General features: G+C 45.6%; 1 protein-coding gene across 2 annotated transcripts in view; it reads left to right on the top strand.

Annotated features, from left to right (window-relative positions):
• Nucleotides 1–16,920, top strand: part of LOC142796290 (uncharacterized) — a 127,140-nt gene that overhangs the window by 72,846 nt on the left and 37,374 nt on the right. For both annotated transcript variants that reach the window (XM_075886580.1, XM_075886581.1), the window contains 2 exons: nt 5,379–5,610; nt 9,907–10,078. In XM_075886580.1, coding sequence (XP_075742695.1) covers nt 5,379–5,610; nt 9,907–10,078 — 404 coding nt within the window. The remainder of the gene's footprint in view (nt 1–5,378; nt 5,611–9,906; nt 10,079–16,920) is intronic.

Below are 16,920 nucleotides of genomic sequence, written 5' to 3'. Positions count from 1 at the left end.
TTCTCAAAGGCTTTTGCAAAATCTAAAAAAATACAGTCCGCTTTGGAGCGACGGTCAAGAATGCGGTGAAGCTGGTGTGTAAAAGACAGTAATTGGGTTTCACATGAAAATCCCTTTCGAAAACCATGTTGTGCATCCGTGAAAAATGAATTGGATTCGAGAAACGTTACGATGCTTGTGTACAAGACATGCTCCAAGACTTTACAAGGAATGCTCGTAAGGGATATAGGGCGGTAATTTAAAGGAGATTCTTTGCTACCTGATTTGTGAACGGCGACCACCTTACTGATTTTCCACTGGATGGGTAGGGACCCACTGTCAATGAATTGTTGAAAAAGTTTGGTAAGAAGAATTGAAGAATACGAGGCCGTACCTTGAAGAAATTTAGAAGTTATAAGATCGACACTTGGGCTTGAAGAGGGCTTAAGTGACTGTATTATTTTAGAAATTCCCCGAGTGTCAATAATAATTGAATTCATGAGTGGATAATCGTGCAGCTTTGGGGAAGGAATAGATGTACTGGAAGAAACCACAAAATTACTACAAAAAAAACCTGTTCAGGACAACCGGACACTCATTGTCGGGAATGGATTCGTCATTATGGTCCAGCAGTTTAATTGACTCAGTCGTGCTTGGAATAATTACACGCCAAAAGCTTTGAGGATTGTTTAGAAGCAGGCTAGGTAAGGTACTCTGGAAAAAGTTGGATTTTGCATTTTTGACAGCGGATACATAGGAATTGTTGGCTACTTTGTATGCAACCAACCGAGCGTCCGTGGGCAGCAGTTTCGCTTTACGGTAAAGGCGCTTCTTGCGGTTTGATAGACGTTTTAAGTAGGCATTGTACCATGGAGCTCTGGCATGCGAAGAGATTTTGTGAAGCGGGATGTATTTGTTGGTTAGCTCGTCCACTTTTCGCATGAATAAGTTCCAGTTGGCTTCAACTGTACGATTGTCAAAATTGTCTAGAAAAATGTCAAGAAAAGTGGACAGTTCAGTGTTAATGGCATTGAAATTTGCTTTCTTATAATCACGAATTTGCTTAGTTGTCTTACGTGTTTCTAGAGCTGGTACTGAGATGTCGAAAGAAAGGAATAAATGATCAGATAAACCGGGTAAATATGTAATGCATGAGACATAGTCGGGGCGTGAGGTAAGTACGAGGTCTAGTACCGTTGCTGTGCTGTCTGTTATTCTCGTCGGCTGGGTAACTAGTTGGGTAAGGGTGAAGGTTGAGCAAAGGTTCAGAAAGTCGCTAACTTGTGAGGAACTTGAATTAAACATGGGTGATTCGGAGGACCACATAATTTGAGGAAAATTAAAGTCACCTAATAAGAAAATCGGGGCGCTTGGCAGGCGAGTTACTACGGTATTAGGAACATCGTGTAAGGAGGCAGTAAAAGTTGGTGGGGCGTTAGGGGGGCGATAACATGCCGCAAAAATGAATTGCTGGTGCGCCACCTCAACACACGATAAGATAATTTCAATATCGGTTTCAACAGCAACCTGCTAAGAATCGTGTGCATTCAAAACAGCAAGCATAACGCCACCGCCCTGGCGAAGGGTACGGTCAAAACGGTAAATTGTGTAGCGGGACGCATCGTAAAAAATTTCCGTGTTCCGAATGTTATTATTCAGCAAAGTTTCGGTTAACGCGATAACATTAGGTCTGCACGTGTCTACAATAGAGTTAAAAGAGTCAAGTTTATTAAGCACACTCCTGACGTTCGCAAGAAGTACAGATAAGCGTGACGGGGGCGGCAATCGCCCACATCCCCTCGCGTTTTCCTATCGTGTCTCTAGGTTTGCTGTTTGCGTAGCGTCTAGGCCGTTGTTTTGCGATGCTTTGCGTTGATGCGTTTCAGGTCGGGGAAAGTTACTCGTTTCTGTTACAGTATCGGTTAAAGAGTCATATACGTAGCATTGTTGGTTGACATACAGTTTCGTGGAGCGCAATTTGTATTTCGGGGATCCAGGTAGACCCTTAGCGAATTCAGACAGTTTCTTTCGTGCCTCACGAGTCGCAGGCGAAAAGTCTTCGGATACCAAAACTTGAACTTCCGGTCAAATCCGTCGATATCGGTGTAGCAAGAATTCTCACTCCATGGAGCAATCCGTGGTCTGCGGTTGCTTTCAATCTGGCATTGGAACACACGATTCACGCTCCCAATCCGCCATTGAAATGTGATTGCTCCGCTAAGAGCAGAAAAACTTGATCTAGATCTGATATTGGAATTCAACATGAGAGATTCGAATCATTGGGTATACTGTGCAGAAGATGCAACAAAGGGTATGGGTGCTAAACACCTCGAACCAGTGCGATCTATTTTATTTATACAGGAGGATTACACGAGTGCAAGTGCGCTGATGTTCGAGAAAGGCTGAAGCGATAAAACATGCGCATGTGAAATAGGTTAGAATCGCTGGTGGTAGTGACGACCTATAAGCAGTATTGTTTTTAACAGGTTATATTATATAGTGATGTCATGTTTGTGATGGGGCGACGAAACAATCAACGCATATTCGAGTCTGACCAAAGTAATATGCACTGCGAGTAGGCATTTTTTTTCTCTAGTTCCTTAGTGTGCGTTGGCCACACCAAAGTTTCGGAAGAGCTCTTTGAAAATTTCTCGAAGTAGGTGCGCCTTTTGAAACGTTCTTTACTACATGTAAGGTGGAAAGGCTGTTCCTTATTAGAAAACGTTGTGAGTATAGTCTTTTTGAAGTCTACCATATTTTGCTCCCGTTAGAAAACGACGAAAAATACACCATTCAATACATCCTGATGTTGAGTATTGAGATGTTTATGCAAATAACGTAGTCGTCAAGATACATTCAAAGTTTAATTTGAGTATCACGGATAATTTCATCTCCGTCATTTGTATTACAAAAAGAAACGTGAATCAAGCACCATACTTCGAGGCCCCTTTCTGATCTGATATACACTTCGGATAAGCGCTTTTCACGGATACTTTTCTTAAAGCTAAAAGAGAGCTGCCTATAACTTTACGACTAGGTCAGATGACTTCGCGTGGTTAAACGTAAGACATTTTGAGTGCCATAGCAAGTAATCTGCAATTGAATCAATCAGCTTGTAGTTGCCAAACAAATTGTGAAAAAGCAAGATGTTTAGCATGACAAACTATGTCAAGGGCCCCCGAATAGTAATTAAAATGACATCAACCTGTTCTTGGTCTTTAGGGACGAACCAGTGTTGGACGTAAGTTGAAGCAACTGTGTATCACAAGAATAGCCGGCACGAAAGACGTGGTGTAATCGTGATGATTCAGTGAAAGATTGAGTGATGACCACGACGATTAAAGACCATAAGGAGTGTCGATTTATTCCTTCTTCGAGATAAAAAAACACGAACCGTCGAAGCAGGTCCGCCTTTTTTTATGGAGAGCTGCGTCATCTTCTGTATAAAAATTTGTACGTTAGGAAAATGAAGTAATGCGGAGCTTCTTTTTCCACTCCTGTTCTTCATTACACTCCACTACACTTCCTTTACTACGATTCTTACAGACTGTAGCTCTTCGACGTTAATGTCTGCATAAAGCTCGTGTACAATGTAAGAGCGCCAAGCATTGAGCCAATCAAATTTTTGAGATTGCGGGCGAGATACTGTTTTTCGTGCTTGCGCAATCGGAAAGTCACAAAATGCAGCGCAACCAAAGGCTCATCCCGCATCAAATTGATGTGACACAAAAGAAAAAAGTATGCGGGGGGGGGGGGGGTAAATGTTTGAGAAAGCAGTGTAGAAAGCGTTTTACAACTAATGTTTCTCGTATAGGGAGAATTCGAGAGTATGTGCCCTAAACATGTGAAGTGAATCACCGTTCTGGGGTTATGAGCATGTAGTGCCGAAAGAACGAAAAGCGCCGAGAACAACATGCTCGACTATGTATGTCTAGAAGCTGTTTTAGGACCGCTATTGGAACTGTGTTATGGATGGGTATCAGTGCCACCAGGTTAGACAGGTAACACTTTTGTTTTGCATCTTTAACTAACAGTGTTACGGTAGACGACGCAAGACAGCTCATTTGGTACATATGATGTTTCATGGCCTTATTATATCACATCGCATTCTTGAAAATTGGGAAAACATCAACTTAACAGCCCAAGATGGCGGCACCCACAGGTATTACGTACAGAGGGCATGCGAACACGGACGCAAGAAAGCAGGCAAGACACCGCAAACACAGCTCCGAAAAATCTTACAGCCGTAGGAAAGAAGGTGAAGTGATGTATTTTGTGGTCAAATTTCACGCTCGGGTGAAAATAAGACAAACGGCGGCGCACCGGAATTACTGCGCGGCGGCATTGTCTCTCTCGGAATTTTACCGGCGGCGGTGGTGGCGCGGTGGTTCACAGTTTAAGATGTGTCTTAAGTCGGTCTTAGCATGACTTTTGTTGATTGTATAATCAGTACCATATTACCCACTATTAGTTCTGGCCACGCGCTGTTTTATTGCGCTTAGCCACAGCTACTCCTTGGAGCGATGGTTATAATCATACTAAAGGATACCTTGTGCTGACATTAAACGCTTGGAAATGAAATAATGCAGCTGTTCCCTTCAAAATAAGTCGCTAGCATAAATTAGCGCAGCACCGCCGCGGTGTCCTGGTGGCTATACGGTACTCGGTTGCTGGCGCTCAAGCCCCGGGATCGATTCTCGGCTGCAGCGACTGCATTTTCAATAGAGGCGAGAATGTTGTTGGCCCATGTGCTCAGATTCGGGTTCACGTTAAAAAACCCGAGGTGGTTGAAATTTCGGGAGTCCTCCACTACGGCGTCTCTTATAATCATTTGGTGGTCTTGGGACTTGAAAGCTCACATACCAATCAAATCAATTCCGCTCAATTTTTATGGCTGCATTTCTGCACTATGTGAAACGACAAACAAATGAAAAATGACGTCTTTTGTGAAAAGACGCAATCCGGCTTTGTGTACTGGCTTTAACATGGCGCCGTCTTCTATTATAACCTGCGGGCCATACTATATTGCACCCCTAGAAGTAGCCGGTGTTTGAAGTGACAATATATACCGGAGCAGCCAGCTTAATGGTTACGGAAACAATCGCTAGTCACAGCGATGATATCCTAAACATTGATGAGGTGTGATTCCAGCTGGGTGTGACAACCAGTTATATAGACAGTCCTGAAAATGAATAAGGCTACAGGACTAAAATAGCAATGTTAAATTCATAGCAAATTGCTTTCAGTGGTGTACATGAAATAAGCTTTGCATGAAAATAACGATAACGATAAATATGAATAAATAATCAAAATAATGAATGGAAAATAAGGCTGCGTAATTCGTACTGTTTACCATTTCTTACTAACACGTTATTTCACTGTACTTTCTTGTTCTTCAGAGAAGCCGCTGCCACTGGGCTCCCTCATTTGCACGGTACAAACTCCGTTCGGAAATAATTTCGCTCACGCCCCACCTGACGGACTGTGCACGATCATTATGGCGTATCCATTTTACGGCTACCAAGCGATCACCCTCGATCCGGCCTTATACGAATTCGAAGGCGTTTCAAGTATTTTGGACGTCGCCGAGAAGCAGACTAAGACAGAATATGGCATCGGCATCGACTTCAAGTACGCTCTTTTTTACATTTTTTATTTTAGGAGAAAGACATTGGAACAAAGTTCAGTATTTTACATGAAAAACTGTTTGCCGAAATAGGCGGAGTAATGTATATTGCTCTTCAAGATATTATCAGTAAGATTCTCCACATACTTTGTTTCTTCTTTGAGAAAGTATTACGCGTGAACCAACTTGATAGGGCCCCCAAGAGGTTCCTTCCCCATTTGCAAAGCAAAAAGAACTTTGCAGCATATGCCACACTATTATAACAGTTCCAGACGAAAGCGTGCTTTATACGTCGCAAATCATTACCGCACTCGCGGACTGGAACTTCCTACAAGAATTAAAGTGCAGCAGTATAAAAGTTTGTGTTTACTCGACTTAATGTTCTGAGTCGCTGCATCGGGCTGCGGTGGACAGCGCTTTTATGGTGCTGTGCTGTCACATGCTCCTATGGTCATCCGAGGAGACCGCGATCCAATGGCGGTTTTTAGCACGAGCATTGGCACATCAGCTTTAGTCTACGTGCATGCGACCCAAGCAAGTATAGGTGTCATGCGAATACTTCAATGTGTAAAGAAACAATTGGTTTCGCCATGGAATGTCCGCGAAAAAGACTTTCGGTGACGCCCATCACACTCTAAAGAAAAAGAAAGTTCTTATGGCCTTTTTTTTTTAATTCTGACTCCGTTAAAGCGGTCTGTGGGTACTTCGCCTGGCTGAGAGCCACTTCGCCCTAGAATAGTGTTGCGACTATCTGAAAAAGAGTGACAGTACGGCTATGTGAAGGATCACATGACCACTTCTGAGCGAGTCAAAAAATTTTTGCTTGGGACACACCTAAAGGGGTCAAGTGACATACACCGAAGCGTCTAATTACTCCTAAACTATATTAGGTTATATAGTCGACTCATTTCTCTGTGCAACTCAATAGAATGGAATGAAAAAAAAAATATTTCAGTCCTGCAGGACGCGCTAAGTGCGTAGCGGGCGTCCTTTATCCTTTCATTCGAATCATTTGTTTCAATTTGTGTGGTAATTTCTATACTCCTATACCGCAAAGTTTTGTAAAATTTACTATAGAAGTTATGGCACGTTGCCGGGCTAGTTGGTTGGGGTTCATCATATATATTGGTATAACGCACCACGACAAGCAGGCAAAAAGAGACACACACACACACAGCACTAATTTGCCACTTATGTTTTATTGGCGATCACACATGCTATCTATAAAAAAAACAGCAAGGCGATAAAACCTGAAAAACATCATGCTAAAATACAGCACAGTTCATGCACGCGTGATCACCGTCTGAGAAAATCTGCACTCCGAAACCCTCAGTATTACACAGAGTGTTCAACTCAAGTTCCGGGCAACGCAGAGAGCAGTATAAATGAAATTATGTATGTAACCCTAAGGGACAAAAAGAAAGCAGAGTGCATCAATGAACAAAAGGGTTCTTAGGGACATCAGAGTCAAAATCAGAAAGAAGATATGGTCATAGGCGGCGCACGCGGCGCGAAGGCAAGATAACCGCTGGCCATTAAGGATCACACTGGATTCCAAGAAAAGGCAAGCAGGTGTGGGGGAGACAGAAAAGTTAGGCAGACAGATAAGATTAGAAAATTTGCCGGTACATTCTAAAAAAAAAGAGAGTATACCTAACTCTCAATCGGAACGTTTTGACTTGCCACGTATATGACTATTTTTGGAGAGACAGGGTGACTATCTTGGGGGATCAGAATGGGTGCGCTCTAGAAGAGTCCCCTGACCCCTTTAGAAAGAGTGAAATGACTTTTGTGATCAAGCTACGACTTTTCAGGGAGTCAGGTGATTCTTGCCGGTAACATCCTACGTAAATCAAGCGACTCGGCGGCTATTTAATCTATTTGGTTGACTTTGCTTGACTACTGCTGGAAACGGTGAAGTATTCTTTTAAAGCAACTACAATAATACTTACCATTAAACCCAGCAACTAGGAAGAAAATGTAGCTCAAATTTAACTATATTTCATTAACACCAGCGTAAACAACAGTTTCCAGCACGGCAATACAAAAAGCGCGATAAAATGGTCTGTGACTTCCAATGACGTCATTCTCATTTACATCCTTATATGAGTATAGCCAACCAGCCCCACCGCGGTGGTCTCGTGGCTAAGGTACTCGGCTGCTGACCCGCCAGTCGCGGTATCGAATGCTGGTGGTGGCGGCTGTATTTTCGATGGAGGCGAAAATGCTGTAGGCCCGTGTGCTCAAATTTGGGTGCACGTTAAACAACCCCAGGTGGTCGAAAACTCTGGAGTCTTCATTACGGCGTCTCTCATAATGATATAGTGGTTTTGAGACGTTAAACCCCACAAATTAATCGAGTATAGCCAACCAAAATATGTGTGATGTGCACACTGTCAAAACGCGCGAAATAAACTGCAGATATCAGCCTTATGTTCTCACAATTATTCTGTATGATAATGAATAAATAAAAATGTCGTGACGTGAAATAAAACTTGTGGCTTGCTATGTTGTAGCGCCTGTTCAGTGTGAGCAGCCATAGAAAAAGGAACCTGAAAAGAAGAACGTGATACGAGGATGAGAAACAAAATCGCAAGAAGGTGGCAAAATCTACACAATGCGCGATTTACACAGACATTAAGCAGGCTCATAACAAAACAACAAAACCCAACCAACACATTTGGATGGAGCAAGGTGTTTTACTGATAACAAGTAATAAACATACGGCTTTTCAAGGCCTTCAGTAGGTGCCCCCCTCCCCCACCTTACCTAAAAATGTACGGACTAGTATTTACGATATGTAAATACTAGCTCGGGCAGTTTTCTGTAGCACGTGCACGATTACGCAAGCCGTCGTTGATGCACGGACAATCAGCTGACACCATCACCATTAGAACTGCGGCAAGAAATGAGCTAGACAACACTTAGCAGTTCCTAACGCTTGGTAAAGTACTTTGGTCTGATGTACATTCATTTGGCGATCAAGAGGTCATCAGGTGAAAGCGGCACAGGGCGTACGTCCGCACGTCCTATCTTTTCCTAAACGAGTTCACGTGTTGATCATCCTCCCGCAGCCATCTAGCACAAAGCCCCAGGTGCTTTAATCTGGCATTGTACAGCGCGCCACCTATAGCGCGTGGACATTGCAAATACGGCAGTGCCTTCCACACGAAAGGCAATCGAAATGCGCTTCGCGAGAGTTCTATGACTCCCTTCTGAATGGAAACTCTCTTATTCTGCTTTTACCTTCCAAAAGCGGTAAAGTTAGTACCCCAAGAGAATTAGCGTGTCAGAATGGTTTCTCGACTTTTTAGAGTGTGTAATGTGGCATCCACAAGCGAAAGAAGTGGATAAGTAATTGAAATATCTAGAACAATTGTGAAAAGGTATGTCTTGGATGCGTTAATCATATTGATAGATTTTGAATATCGTTTTTGAGGTGTAACATTATTCAGTGCATTTATTTTCTTCTTAAATTTTGAGTTTAACACGCGCTTTCCTGCTGCATGTAATTATTTGACGGGGTGGTGTTCCTATAATTCACACTCTTAGAGATAACAAGGATGGTTGTCGTGACATGTATTTTTGTGATGAAAATGAGGCCTCTCTAAAATAGTAAAAATCTCCAGCGGCTAGTTAGCTGTCCGTCATGTGTTCTATTTCTCGTGCATAGTGTCTTTGTTTCATCATGGCGGTGTATACCCCATAAGTGATGCTTCCAGGCTGTGCCTGAGGCTGTGAACGCCAACAGAACCCTTTTTTATATTTTTGAGAGTGTGAAATGTTTACTGTTTAAAAAGTTGCAAATAATAATGACAGCAGCGGACTTTTTTGCAAGCGCCCGTTTTATCGCCTCTCAGTGTATGCTCAAGCGTTGGACAGCACGAATGTCTCAAGACTGTCTGCAGCAGGTTCGCATAGGTTGAGCCGGCGTCCTTTTTTCTTGAGTGCTGACAAAAAACAGGCTAAAGCAGTGAGCTGGAAGCTTTACTACACGTGACATTTTCATGTGGTGCTGAGGAATACATTACTGCACCCTTGCAGCGAATTCGTGCCTTTTGTGTCAAATAAAAATATTTTGTTGTTTTTCTTGTAAAAAAACATTCTGCGAAATATGATGAGACTGCAGATGGCTTATAACAAAAAATGCTATCCTCCCCTTTGTAGCATCAATCATCAATGACTTATGTATGAATTTGTCAGACCAAATGGCTTTGTAACTGAAAAACATTTTACTACTCATGAATTTTGATTGTAACAAAGTGTACTAATCGCATCAAACTGTTCTATTTCTTGTCTAGTTTTTGTGGAAGCCTACACGACATGACAATGCTTCTCAAGGATCGTGGGACTGAGTTAGCAATGCGCCTCTTGTGGACCAAGCGGGTTTATCACTACGGCCAAATAAACCCTCCTTTGGGACGTCAAGACAACTTGACGACTTTAATATCCAATTGCGGCAAAGGCCTACAGGTAACTTGCAGAATTACTTATCTGCCCTCTAATGAAAAGTTACTCGAAATGAAAGTTCTTGTTGCTCATGACTTTAGGAAATTCTACCGTTTTTATTATTACTACATCATGTTTCACTAAAAGGCGCTAAACGACGCATTTGTAACATCACGTCTCGGGAACTTATTATATTGGCAGCACAATCAATTTTACTACGTGGGAGTTTTATATCACATGAGAAAGAAACAGACGGAGGTGAACTTTTTTATTCCCTGCAGATTGCTGGCCTGGGCTCCCGCCTAGAAGCTAATGGAGAGGTGTCTCTCGGCAGCTTCTTAGGTCTCCTCGGTTGCACAGAGTTGCTTGTGCAGGCCTGAACTGAGCAGCGCAGTCCGCCAACACGCACAATGATTGAATACTTTTTGAGTATTCAATAAAACGTTACTTCAAGGCTCTATTTTCGGCGGTAATTGCCCCGATTGAGTGCCAATGATATTTCGACGGATTATATCCAAACAGTCGAATTGCCTTTTTTACCCAAGAACAGTAAGGGGAATTTTCGCGCCTGGTTTGCTGACCCTCTGCATACCGTTATACCTGGTAGTCGAGACCGAATGTCATTGCTTCTGCAAAAGCAACCAGTGTCAAAGCCAGTGAGTGAACCCGCGTGAAGTCATCACCTAAGAGACGTCAACTAGCCTGGCGACACCGTTGTATCTTACGCAACGCCCGGCAAGCTCCATCAACCCATGAGCCCGGTTGAATCCCAATGATGCAATCGGCGTCATCCTGTCTCACGAGCCCTGCGTAACGCGTGGCAATGCCATTGGCTCATGGATGCCATTCAGCGCGGCTGTTCTTGATTGTAGGATGCTGACAGCAGGGCAGCAGAGGTTCTATTAGGACGTTGCTGACGTAAGCGATAACCTGAAGCCTATAAAGAACCAAGCGGCGTGTCGTCAAGCAGCCGACTTATGCATCAGAGAAAAGACGACAGCGCCAGAGCATCCGAAGACATCTCGGCTCTTCGAGCTCCTAAGCTGTCAGCCCAAGTGCCGAATATGTAATGCCTCTCTTCTATGCTGTACATAAATCTTGACTTAACTCACTGCCGTCTTGTCCGATCGTCTATCGGCTCTGTGCAGAAGCAGCCGCGAGCTGAGAAACACGCGCTACCGAACAGTTGTGACCTTGGCGGCCCGTGAGCTCGGCGCACTACGCAACAGTGGCGGCAGTGGCTCGAGTCGTAACAACGCACACGTTATTTACCAAGGCACACGTTATTTAGAACTGAGGGTGGCCAAAGCACAGCGAGAAAAAAAACAGCGTTTTATAAAACGAAATGGCTTGGCTGGAAAACACAAAAAATGTACTACCGCAAAGCCGCATGGAATATTTTATTACCTGTTGGCGTTTTCGTCGCTCTTGGGGCAGGCCAGAAGTAGTTTCCTCTATCAGCAGCCACGTATACGCCGGCTTCCTACGGCTGCGCTGTCTAGACATCCACTGATGGCAAGTTTACTTAGCGCCAGCGTCAGGCCATACAGTGGCTGGATCTCACGTGTTTCAACTATTATTCAGCAGCCATGCATGAACAAGCGTAAACAATTGAGTCTAAACGCCACGGATAAGTCGCTTCTGTGCCTAATCGTCTATAGCTTCGAAAGAAAAGTGCTAGCAGTAACAAAGCAAGCTGGTGTGATCAACCGTGTTTACTTCCCTCGGCTACGGCTTATCGTGAGCAGAAAAGGGATTCATTATGTAGTTTCATTACCTGCGCTAAACCAGCCTGACAGCGCCGAGTGCGTCGCCGGAGCTAGTAAAACGACCGATGATAAATTGATGTGTGGGGTTTAACGTCCTATAACTACCATATAATTATGAGAGACGCCGTAGTGGGTGGGCCTCTGGAAATTTCAACCACCTGGGGTTCTTTACAGTGACCCAAATTTGAGCACACGGGCCTACAGCATCTTCGCCTTCATCAAAAATGCAGCCGCCACAGCCGGGGTTCGATCCTGCAACCTGCGGTTCAGCAGCCGAGCGCCTTAGCTACTAGACATCCGCGGTGGGCAGTAGTAAAACAATCGTCGCATAGCCTTTGTTTCACAGAAAAGAGTGTCTGCTGGCGTAGAGCACAGAACACTTTGCGTATTTCGCCCTATGAGGCAACCACTCTAAATAATGTATCCCGAAGGTAAGCCACCGAGCCCCAATACTATAGGCAGGCAGCCCCAACACGCAGCCACAGCTCCGCTGTAAGTACGAGGACTGCCGAGACTCCGCGCAACAGCTTTGTGCTTTTCATTTGTTTTTAAATTATTGGCGAAAAAAAAAGCCCAGAGGAGATGGCTGTTCGATCGCCAGGACACGTTTACTTGAGTTGAATAAACTTATTTGTCCAATGATTGTTGCTGCGGCCGGGGCTAGGCTGTTAGAAATACATCGTTCGAGGAACATACACCGAGGTCCTCGGCGACCACCTTGGCCTGCTGAACGGCCCAGATCTGGTCTTCGAGGGCTCTACTTAGAAGGGTGGCTTGCAATTGCTCAGCAAGGTGCCCCACTTCGGAGTGTCCCTCAGTGTGTGTTGTCCTCGCTTGTTGTCTATCGTCGTTTTATGCGCGTTGCCAAAGCACATCTGTCATATCAGCCTGTCCATGCTCACACCATTATAAGCCAGGCGATGGGTGCAGCGCAGGCCACAGCCTGTGCAATTGATAGTGGTTTTTAAAGGTGCCAACCTGCAGCCACCTAAGGTCCACCAGCTGTGAACTGTCGAAGCGCACTGTGGGTTTTGGAACTCTATTCTGCCCTTTCATGTTGTGCCTAAGCCTATCGTGGTAGGTGGCAACAAACTCTTCTGCATAGCAGTGGGCTTACCTACTTGGCTTGATTTTTCTGCCCCAACTTCGGCTTCTGCAGCAACGGAGGTGGGGGGGTGGGTGAAATAGCGGCAGTATCGGTGTCTGTGGTTATTACGTTTTTGGCACCGGGGCTATCCAAACAATGGTGGCTGCTACTCCCTGGTTGACTGCATCGTAGCGGGTAAGTTTCCTCACGATTAGGTGAGCGTGCTTGTTATGATTGAATGGAATTCAGTGGGGTTTTGGCCGTTCGGATTGCCGGTGCCGTTTTTACGGCTATTGGTGTTGATAGGTGCAATGCATCTCATGTGCGCGAAAAACTACCTGAGAGCCTTGTGTTCAATCTTGCCTGACACGAAATATCCAGCCCTGGCGTCAAGCATGCGAGCCACCTGCTCGAACACCCATTTTTTTTATATAGATCCGAGTTGCTTGTTTAGCATTACCAACAATCAGGATGTCGTCCGCACCACCGTGGAGTAACGCGAAAGTTATGGCTGTCTCTTCTGCAGCTTCTGCTGACAGCATCTGCACCGGTGCCGTGACCCAGAGCACTCACGTTGTATCCATGACCACCATGTAGAAAGCGGGCACTGCCGCCATTGGCCGAGCTTGTTGATGTTGCCGCTGGCTCTGCTGTCGTTGTCGTAACAGTAGCAGTAGCGGTAGTGTTGGTGCCTCCACTTCGTCTCACTCGTTCACTGGTAGTGGTAGTTTACGAGCGTCTCCCAACGCCATGGCTGACTCACAGTAGATACCTGGCTGCATCAATATTAGGATGTCCTCTTGTCTTCCGTGACCCTTTAATATTGCTACAGCTAGCACTTGTGTCGTTTGAAACCGTGAATAGGGTTGCCTTTTTATGTTGTATGTCAGTGTGGGATCCCTAACTTTTGCTGGCAATGCCTACTTCAGTCCCCGCGTCTTATAATATTGAATCTCGAGCAGGTCAAGAAAGCAACTTCTTGTTCCGGTTCCCGACAACCTCTCGAGGTGCGCGATCCTCAGCGCCTCTGATGTCGCGTCTAGTCCTTTGCGCACGGCCAGCTTGAGGGGCCTAAGGGACCGTGTACCGGGTCACACCCAGGCCTGCCTTGAACGCCTGGTGAATCGTCGCGTTCAGCTTGTCAATTCTCTTTCTGTTCCAGTCGGCGTACGCGGCAACGTACGCTATATGGGTCAGCGCGTACTCACGTATCACCTTCGTCATGTTGTGTTCCTTCAGCCCTCCATTCGTTCGCAAGTCGATTCATAAGATGCATCGCGGCTGCCACTGTTTTGTGAATACCAGGAACCAGCTCGTGGTTGGAACCATTTTGTGGGAGGCCACAGGCCCAGCACTCTTGTTTGGAAACCATGGGTATTATTGTATCCCCTCCCCCTCTTCTTGTCGAACGTACACTACAGCTTGTGGATAAGGTCCACTCTTGCGTGGTTTATGAAGGAAGATTTCTGATTTATTGGGAGGGTAGACAAATCCTGTGCCTTCGAGGTACTGGTCCACCTCCCGGACGGCCCGCTGCATTCTCTCTTTCATTTCACCGAGGCTCGCATTCTCTTTGCTCCACACGGTCAGGTTACACACGGTCAGGTGTGTAACCTGACCATGAGGGTGGTCTTTGGTTCAGACGGTTTGGTCCACACGGTTCGGTTCACACGGTGAGGTTATAGATCGTGTTATTGCTACCCTCTATTGTGTCAAGACGCTCTGATAGCACAATGAGGACGATCGAGGTTCAAAAGCAAGGGGGAAAGCACCGATCAATGCAGCATACTCGCTCCCCCCCCCCATGCCAACTGTTCGCGTTGGGGCGCCGTCGATCTCCATCGTCGCCCAGTGTCCGTTCAGGAAGCTGCTGACGTACTGGTGGAACCCCGCAGGAAGATAACGACTGCTGATCTTAACCAAAGTGGCCGCGTGTTTCACGGTATCGAAGCCACTTTTGAGGTCTTATTCGAGCAAGGCGCGAACGTGCGTACTTGGTCTGTTAATAACCTGTTTCTTGATCTTTAGCATAGCATACTGCATTGAAAGCCCTCTGTGAAAGCCGATCATGTGGGTGTCGATTGCGTCCCGGTTCTAGTCCTCGAAAAGGGGGACCCGCCCTGTTGAGGCAGGCGTGCGCCTTGACTTTCTGACGCACAATGTCAGAGATATAGGCCTCATGTTTCGAACCTCAAGCGGTGTACTTGGCTTGGATATTAGTGAAATATCCATGGTCCTCCTTTCTTCGGCCTCATGTTTCGAACCTCAAGCGGTGTACTTGGCTTGGGTATTAGTATAACATCCATAGTACTCCTATCTTGCGCAATGAGGCCTTTCCGCCAGCATGCGCTGGTATACTGACATAGCTTCTCCGTGGCGTCATCATTCATGTTCCTCAGAATGTTGTTGGTGATCTTGTCAGAGCCGGGTGCCAATTCAGTCTTGAGTAGCCGGAGAACCACTACAATTTCCTGCACGGAAAAGTCTACCTTGAGTTTTTCATTGGAAGCCCCACAGCATTGCTGGTGACTCTGGCCAGTAGGGCGAGTGAGGTACGTCTGGATGATCTCCTCTATGAAAACCTGTGAGTCGTCTTTGTATGTGCGCTGCACCTTCGTCATCTGGACACGAGTCGCTGTTCTTATGCTGGTTGGTTCCAGCAGGTGCCTGACAACTTTCATAGTGCGTCCTGTACTCATGTTTTTGTTCATCGTATCGCACAGCTGCTGTCATTCCTGTTCATACACTCAATAACAGTGGTCCTCACTCTTTCGGTGGATCTCGGCAATCATTTTGCGCATCTTCCTGTTGAGTTTCTGATGAACTTCCTTTTACATGCATGGATTTCTTGGCCACCACAAGATTTTTCCACCACAAGATTTTTTCCATGCATGAATTTCTTGGCCACCACAAGATTTCTTGGCAATCGTAGCTTTTTGTTTTTGAAGATTCTACAGCTCCGATGGCAGAGGACACGTCTGCCGATGGACTTGCGGAACGTAGCTATGGTTGTTACTCAGCGGCATTCGGGGAATGCGAATGTCCGTACGTGTCTTTTGCATCAGTGTTGGCAGATGGGGGGTTGCGGCTTTCTTTGACAATGGTTAGTTTGTCTCTTCTCAATTCGTGGCGCTCTTCTCGCTGTTGCTGCAACTGAATGATCCCACCTTGTAGATCTTCCATTCGCTAATTCACAGCCACATGTTGGACATAGACCACGGCATACTGTGCATTTTTTACGCGTCACACTTGTTCAGCTGAATGAGGAGCGTCTCAAACGGTCGCTTTGTTTTGTCCATCTTCCTGTTTACAATTTCTTCGATCACATGTATTTTTAAGGCTCCCGGACTGGCCAACTACAAATTTTGCGCGAGATTCTGCACGTTTTCAGAATGTTGAGAACCACCTGGGCTCTTTCGCTTAAAACGCAATTACCACCGCAGCACATGCCCATCTTTCCGTTTCATCTAGCCCCACGGGACGTGCAGGTGCCATAGAATGGTGTCTCTGTGGAGTGTCTTCCCATTCGTTTGTACATTTCGTTCAGCGTCAGTTGTAGAACCTAATTTTTTCTTGTTGATTTTTGTTCTGCTTTTTAGCTCTGGCCAGCTGTTCTTTGGTTTGCCTATTCTGTTTTTCTCTCTTCAACATTATCGCCACCAGGTCAGGGTCGACTGCTGCCATCGAGTGGCTGGAGAGAGGGTGCGCCTGCGTGAAGTCTGCCTCTTCCGGCCACTATGCCGCACCAGGTGATTTCGCATGGCCTTCTCTGCCTTCCGCCAGGTGTGGCCCCTCCTAGGTCTTGTTGGGGTAGTGTCGGCTCTCACTGCGGTTTCTGCTCCGAGTCCGAGTTATGCTACTACTACAACTTTGGCACCGTGTTTTTACCGGTGATGGAGATCTGGATCTGGGTGGACGACTCTGTTGGGAGCGTGATCTCGATCTAGAGCAACACGGGTGGTCTTCTTCCACCATACTAACACTGCTATCTGATGGGGATAGGCTCCGCT

This window comes from Rhipicephalus microplus, chromosome 2 (genome assembly GCF_043290135.1).
Source record: "Rhipicephalus microplus isolate Deutch F79 chromosome 2, USDA_Rmic, whole genome shotgun sequence".
In the NCBI taxonomy this organism is placed as follows: domain Eukaryota; kingdom Metazoa; phylum Arthropoda; class Arachnida; order Ixodida; family Ixodidae; genus Rhipicephalus; species Rhipicephalus microplus.
The sequence above is the reverse complement of the archived record's forward strand: the minus strand, read 5'-3'. Positions and strand labels throughout refer to the sequence as shown.